The 8,119-nt window shown below is 37.5% G+C and overlaps 1 protein-coding gene across 1 annotated transcript in view; it reads right to left on the bottom strand.

Moving 5' to 3' along the window:
• Positions 1 to 677: 677 nt before the first annotated feature.
• The window catches only part of MBD5 (methyl-CpG binding domain protein 5), a 430,974-nt gene continuing 423,532 nt past the window's right edge, over positions 678 to 8,119 (bottom strand). Inside the window, exons 13-14 of the mRNA XM_012807133.2 lie at positions 3,546 to 3,621; positions 678 to 1,285 (exon numbers count right to left, since the gene is read on the bottom strand). Of these exons, the coding sequence (XP_012662587.1) occupies positions 1,214 to 1,285; positions 3,546 to 3,621 (148 nt within the window). The 3' untranslated portion in view covers positions 678 to 1,213. The remainder of the gene's footprint in view (positions 1,286 to 3,545; positions 3,622 to 8,119) is intronic.

Raw genomic sequence — 8,119 nt, 5'->3', positions numbered from 1 at the left:
TTACACAATACTGATAAAAAATTACCATTGCTAATAATTTTGTAAGCCACCTTAATTTCTGTGTTAAGTAATACTGATGAATATGAAACTTGCTTTCATTATTTGTATTTATTTTTGCCACTACAAAAAAAAAAACCCCTGAATTATAATCTACCCTACTTCTGACAATGGTTTTGAAGCGGGACTTTTGCCTCCATGTATGGAAATAGAAAGTTTTACTTTGTCAGCTATTGTTTGCAAAAAAAAAGTAAAACAAAAAAACCCCAAACCAAACCAAACCCAAACCCTCAATTCTGAACACCAGTGGTGGTGCAGTGTAAGCTATCTGGTTCAACAGGTGGCTATCAAATGTTAACTACAGAAATGGCTAAGTAAAATATTCCATCTAAGATTTTTTTTTTTATAAAACCTATTCTATTTTAAAACTTAGGTAAAAAAAATATGCAACAAATGGTTGCAGTTTCTGAATTCTTAATTTAGACCTGTGAGCCCTCATCCCTTTAGAAATCTTCAAGGTTGCAATTTCCTAGACACCCAAAATTGACTCCAGTGCTTCCAGGCAAGGTTCATTCCAAACAAACAATATAAATGGATACTCAGGGGTGCTCAGTGTATGTCATAATTCAGATATTACATCTTCATGCCTTTACGCTGCTGTTAAATACAAAAACAGCATCTTTTACATTATCATAGAAAAGCATTTAGGTTGTATTTTTATTTATCACTTTACACTGGTAGTCTCTGGTAGGTGTACTCCATAGAAACCAAAGAATTTTGTACACTATTTCTTTGTACAATAAAAGATAAAGTGTGCATTAGGTACGCTTGTACATGACAATATTGTACAATATTTACATTTCTGATATCACCATGAAATTCTGTAATTTCTATATACAACATTGAAAAGTCTTCAGAAACATTTGGACTATTTCTTATAATCACAATTTTAATTTTATAGAAAAACAGTTTCTCAGTAATCTCTGGACCATTTATGACTCTCATCATACAGGGATTTTGATTCATTTTTCCTGCATTCATTATCCTTCCTGATCAGAAAGTTTTCTATCACTCTTTCTTTTAGCACCCTGTGGTGGTGGTAGCTATCTGCCATAGTTTAAATATTGATATAACAGTGGCTATATCAATACCTCTATACAGATACATCTGTGCATGTTCCTTTAATAAACACTGCGCATCAGTGGAGTAGTCTCTGTTATCTGGAGATCTTCCTCCTCTTGGGTTTGGGGGGTCTCATCTGTCTGTCTCCCTGTGGGATTTGGTGTACCTGGAAATAAAAAGGTGGAAAAAAACAACAGACGTTGAAATTGCAAACACCATACAATTTCTGACAAGGAGCAGGGTAGGGAAGGCTACCCTATGTGGACTGAGCCATGTCAAGCATTAGACAACAGGTATGGTTTTGAGAGGTAGCAGGGGGTTGTGATCAGGAGCCCTACATCATATAGTGGCTACTGATGGGAGGGGGAAAGCCCCAAGACCTAGGAAAAGCAGGATGGACACAAGACAGAGGTGTAGCAAATGCTTCAGTGTTTGGACACACACCCATTTGCCAATTTCTGTGGTGTAAATGCCTTCACCATGGCCAATTTCAGGTTACAAAGTTGATGTCACAGAACTTAGAATTATGAAGAGATGTAGACAGTCAGTTCTCAAGACCCACTGCAAGTACACTCAATTATATGTTTTAAAAATAATGTTTAGACAACATCAAAGGCCAATGATATTTAGAGTCAAATGCAAAACTCTAAAAAAATTTTTAAAAATTTGAAATAATGTTTATGAGTTTCTCAATCTGCCTATTCCTCCTAATCCTCTCTATATGCATTTTTTTTTTTAAAAAACCATTCATCTCTAGTAAAGAGCCATAATTTAAAACTTTTTAAAATTAAGGAAAGAATCTTTATCCAAGATTGTAAACTAGTAATTTATGGACCAAATGTGGCCTGAAAAGGCATTGTGCTTAGCCATGTGGTATTTTAATATTTTTAAAAATAGTTGTCAACACCTAAAAATGAGAAATGTTACCTTCAGATTTCTATCTTCTCATGATAAAAATGGGAGGCTCTTGAAGCACGAGCACAATTTCCCACATGTCTGTGATCTGCTGGAGTATGGAAGAAGAAACCCCTTGGGAGGGGACAGGTCACCCCAGTGCCACGATCTCTATCACGCTTGATGGCCTGCTGGCCACAAAGGCCAAATGTTCTGAGGCAGAGACTAGTGAGATGACTGCCAAGCCCTTTTCCCCCTTTTCTTGGGCAGGCACATTCTATGCTACATTTCCTCATCTACTTGAGTTCGGAGACCATGGGATGGGGTCAGGCCAGCAGAAAATCAACAGAAGTAACAAGCTTCCAGGCCTGGTTCATAAAACCTATGTTGTCAGTCTTCTGAACACACTTTTCCCTTTCACCTGCCGGGATGAACACGAAGGATATAATGGAACACTGAGGTCCTAAGGAAGGAGGGACACTTGATGCAGAAAGAATCTGGGGTCCTGAATGACTGCGTACAGCCTCTCCTTCCCCACCCAGGACCAGACCCAAGTCAGCCAAGGCCTTTCCTGCGCTGACCCCGTGACACTGCAGGCCACTCTCACCAGTGCAGTTTTGTTGGCATTTCTCAGTCCACTCAAACTGCAGTTTTTCTCATTTCTGATACACTTTACTTATTGATGTTATTTGCCTGGCTCTGTAAGACATTTGAGTTTATAATCCATCCCTAATCTAGACCTTTCTTATAATTTTATCAGGATATTTAACTTTTCAGGACTTCATTTCACCCATCAGTGAAATGGTGGGTTGGATTACAAAATCTCTAAAGCCCACACTGATCTCAAGATCCTTTGACTCTATGACTTATATCTATCACAATTGCTATCGGATAGATTGTTGGAATTCAGATAACCTTGTAATACAAAGTTTCAAGTGAAAGAAATTACTTTTCATTGCTAAATAGTTGTAGATAACTCACATTATTTAAAAGATTACTGAAATTATTTTGAGTGTCTATATCAGTCAGTACATGAATTAGGGGATAATGATGAAACTTCTCACATTCAATGCCATTATATGCAAGTTCAATAAAAATGGGAAATCAGAGGTCTACACATTCATGATCTTGACCCTACCATTTAATTTCACTTTTGTGTTCAAGTGACAGGGTGGAGTTTGCCTTATTACTATATATATTTCAGCAGCAATAATGTCCACTGTTATTCACAGAGTTAAATGCACAAGGCTGTGGTTCACACTTCAATATTTTGCTGCTCACAGTTAAAAAAAAATATTATATGGGAAAACAAAATTTGCTTATGTCTGAAAATAGACATAGTTAATACTGCTAGGTTATTTTTTCTTAAATGACTTTGAATCTTTTATGATATTAGTCTTTTTTTCCTCCTAGCCTAGTAATTTAGTATTGCTGCGTGAGCTGCTTGACAATATTCAAGAGATTTTACCAAAAGGTGTAATACAATTTATTTTCAAAGAAACACAGTATAATGGAAAAATAAATTAACTTACAGTCCCAGACATTTTGTCCAGTTCACTCATGGCCTCATGAATAGCAGCTTCTAAATGGTTATTTAGCTTTCCACTTCTGGAATTAATGAAAACAACACACTGGATTAATAAATTAAAGAAACGAAATTTCAATTTAATTCCCTAATCAGAAAACAAAAGTACCAATTCTACCAGAGAAAGCCAATTTATATTCACATTTGGAAAATTCAGATGACAAAACATTACTCTAGGATTCTCACCACTAAATACTCATGATTAAAATCACAGAACTACTAAAAAACAAAAAATAAAAAACAAAACAAAAAGAACAGACTCGGGGAGGGGAGATGGATTCTTTCCCCTTCCACATGCTTCTTCCATAACCTGGTGACTTGAGAAGCAAGCTGGGCCTCCAGGCCGCCTTCTCACCCCCGCAGCTCTGGTCCTCCCTGAATCCAGCCTGCTCTGCTTTGCCTCCTGTTCTCAGGCAGCTAGGCTGTGTGACTAAGGGAAGGGCGGAGGGCTGAACTGCAGGCTCTGGCCACTAGGGAGCTCTCTCTGCCCTCTCTGGAGCTTCTCCGTTCTGAAGTTGAGCAAGTTCAGAAAGGCAGAAATCCTGGAGCAAATTCCAGGTGGGAAACAGTTTCATTCACCACACCCGAGGCTGAGAGCCTGGCCCCTACCACATTTCTCCAGACACTAACAATGACATAACTATTTGAACATAAAGAATGCCGGTCTCAGGATGCCTAACCCTCCTCTGACCTTTCCTCTCCACTGAGCATTCTATCACACTTGTTTGGCCTAAATAACACACATGCTATAGCTGCCATTTTTGAAACTTATACCTATAAAGCTGTTGAACTAAAATCAGACAAATCTACCCTATTCACATCTGTAGTTATGTGCCCTTTACCCATCCATACTGTTAACCTGTTTTTCCTCCTTTTCCCATATAAATAATTACCCAATTATTCTGAGTCCTAACGTGATTCATTTCATTTATGCTGTCACGATGATTGCTAGAATAGCTGTGGAGGTCAACGGTTGCATAACTGGCTGTTAGCCTGGCTTTCTAAGAGTTAAGTTCTGTCTCTGCATCTACATTGAGACTGGAAATTTGAAGTTGTGGGAAAGCTTGGCTCATAGTTTGGCTAGCATAGTGTTTTAAAACAGTTTTGAACTTGAGTGGAATGCTTTTAGAGCCTTTTGGTTCACCATAGCCTTCACTAGGTCCTATACTCAGATACCAGGATGGGAAATTCATAGATTTAGTTCCTGTCTACACCTTAGCACAGCAGTTCCAACCTTTTTGGTATTGGGGACTGGTTTCATGGGATCATGGAAGACAGTTTTTCCATGGATGGTGTGGGGGGGTGGTACTGGTGAGGATCTGATAGGAGGTGGAGTTCAAGTGGTGATACAAGTGAAGGGGAGGGGCTATAAACACAGCTGAACCCTTCCCCTCTCGGTCCCCTCTGTTCACCTCCTGCTGTGTGGCCCAGTGCCTAACAGGTCGCAGACTGGTATCAGTCTGCAGCTCAAAGTTTGAGGACAGCAGCCTCTGAGTTTTCCAACCTGAGTACTTACACTGCAAGACATACCATAAAGCTAAATAAAAATATTTTTCCAAAGTTTTGGAAAACTGGCATGTATGGCCCTGTGTTTTGAAAAACATATGTGTACATCAGTTAGTACATCTTTCCCGAAAGTAAAGACTAGTGCAGTGGTTTTTTTTTTTTTTTTTTTTTGCCGGGGTTGGGTTTGAATGCTCCACCTCCAGTATATGGGGCCTGCACCCTACTCCTTTGAGCCACAGGCACCGCCCTAGTGTTGTGTTTTTAAACAAATTGTAAGGGTAATATGGTACCAGCCACCATCCCTTTAACTTTTGTGGGCCTTGTAAGTTAGCTCCTAAGCTTTCATATTTATTCCATTTATTTTTAGGAGTTTAAAGATACAGACAAGTACACAGAATAAAATAAAACCAAACATAACCACTTCCCAGAATGAAATGTTAACAAATTACACATTTCCTTAAAATCTTTTTTATTTTAACAAATAAACCTGTAGTTCCCATTTCTTATCAGTCCCCTGTCCCATTCTCTCCCACTCTCGTCTTAACTTCTAGTCTGTTTTTACACACGTATTTTGTATGATACACCCATGGACAGCACCTAGTATTGTTATATGTATTTATATACATATGTATATACACACACGAATGGTGTCATGATATACATACTTGTCTTTTCCCACATCACTGTTTTTGAACAGTGTCCTTGTTGATATACTGTACTCATTTATTCTCAATGATATACACTATTTCATCATACATACATATACTGCCTTTAATTTATTTACCATTCCCGTTTTAAGGGGCCCTGGTCATCTTGGGGAATCTGTTTAAATTATTTTCCAGTGAGGAGTCTGCTAAGCATGGTCCTGGGTTCCACTGAGGCAGGACTGGGGCCCCCTTGTCTGTGGGCTGGTTAGGGAGGATCCTGACAGTATTATCACTGTGGAATTTCCCAGTGACACAATATTTTGCATAATGTGTGAAACAGATTTATCCTTACTGTTTCTTTTGTGTTGAATACAAGTATAAATTTTAAAAGGTATTTATTTGTTATATATTTTAATTATAAGACCTTAAGGGTTTAAAATTGTTATGTATTTTGATTATGAGACCTTATGGGTTTGAATGTTCTAAATATCTAAAAAGAAATTACAATGTTTTGATGAAAAGCCATCAGAGAACCTTGGTTCTTACCTTTAATCCTAATAACAAAAATAGCTACTAATTATTGAAAAATTTATATGTACCAAGAATTGTTTTAAATCTTTAGATACATTATCTCATTTAATCTTTACAACAACATTATGAAGTAGGTATTATGACAATTATATGTAATGCTTTATGACTAGGGTGACTGGATGTCCCGATTTTGGCGGGACAGTCCCGCTTTTCAACAATTTGTCCCGTGGCCTTTTAAAAAAAGTCCCAATTTTTGGAAAGAATGCACTAACGGGCTGGAGAACAAGAAGGGAATATACGGTTTTTGGCTGCCATATGGCTATATCACCAGAATATGAGTTTTATATTATTTTTATTAATTTTATAATGTTAAACTGTAATAAATAATTGCTGAGAAGTGATTATCGAGAATTCCTTATCAAAGTTTGCCTTGTTGTCAGGCCCTGCCCTGAGCCACCGTCCTCTGCCCCGTGCCTGGGTCACCTGCCCCACGCCCCTGCTCCACCCCTGCTCCGCCCCCTGGCCATGTTGTCCTGCCTTACAGATGTTAGACTCTGGTCACTCTATTTATGACATTTTAGGGAGCAGTGGTAAAATCAATTCTAATTTTAAAATAAAGAAAATAGATATTTAACTACAAATAGTTTTTGAAAGTAACAGACAAAATGTCATAAGCTGACAATATGAACTTATATCTAGAAAACCCCAAAGATTTCACTAAGAGTCTCCCAGAATTGATAAATTAAGCAAAGTCTCAGGTTACAAATCAATGTACACAAATCAGTAGTATTCCTATACATCAATAACAGCCAAGTTGAGTGTCAAATCAAAGGCTCAATACCATTCACAATAGCTATAAAGAAAATAAATACCTAGGAATATACTTAACCAAGGAGGCGAAAGACCTCTTAAAAGAGAATTATGAAACACTGAGGAAAGAAATTGCAGATGACACAAATAAATGGAAAACATATCATGCTCTCGGGTTGGTAGAATCAACATTTGTTAAAATGTCTGTGCTGCCCAAAGTGATTTGCAGATTCAACACAATCCCCATCAAAATACCAACACCATGTTTCACAGAGCTAGACAAAATAATTCTGCTCTTTGTTTGGAACCAGACAAGAATCTGAACAGCCAAAGTGATCTTAAGCAAAAAAGAACAAATCTGGAGGTATCACATGATCAGACTTCCTACTACACTACAAGGCTATAGTAACCAAAACAGCATGGTATTGGCACAAAAAAAGAGACACAGACAATGGAACAGAGCCAAAGCTCATATGTAAAACCACCCACATAGAAGCAATTGAACTTTGACAAGGCAGATAACAATATACAGTGGAGAAAAGAAGCTCTGTTCAATAAATAGTGCAAAGAGAACTGGATAGCCAGCCACATGCAGAAGAATGAAGCAGGACCCATATCTCTCACCACTCATAACAATTAATTCAAGTGGATAAAAGACTTAAATGTGAGGCATAAAATCATAAAAATTATCGAAGAAAATGTTGGAAAAATTCTTCTAGATATCAGCTGAGGCAAAGAATTTATAAAGGAGACCCCAATGGTAATTACAGCCACAACAAAAATAAATAAATAAATGGGACTTGACTAAGTTAAAAAGTTTCTGAACAGCTAAGAAAATAATCAATGGAGCAAACAGTCAACCTACAGAATGCAAGAAAATATTCATAAGCTATACATCTTATAAAGGGCTAATAAGCAGAATCTACAAAGAATTCAAGGAAATCAGCAAGAAAAAAACAAACAATCCCATTTAAAAGTGGGCAAAAGACATGAACAGAAGCTTTTTAAAAGAAGATATCAAATGGCA

Source organism: Otolemur garnettii, unplaced genomic scaffold (assembly GCF_000181295.1).
Source record: "Otolemur garnettii isolate 467f Iridium unplaced genomic scaffold, OtoGar3 scaffold00064, whole genome shotgun sequence".
In the NCBI taxonomy this organism is placed as follows: domain Eukaryota; kingdom Metazoa; phylum Chordata; class Mammalia; order Primates; family Galagidae; genus Otolemur; species Otolemur garnettii.
This window is presented reverse-complemented; position numbering and strand designations above follow the sequence as displayed.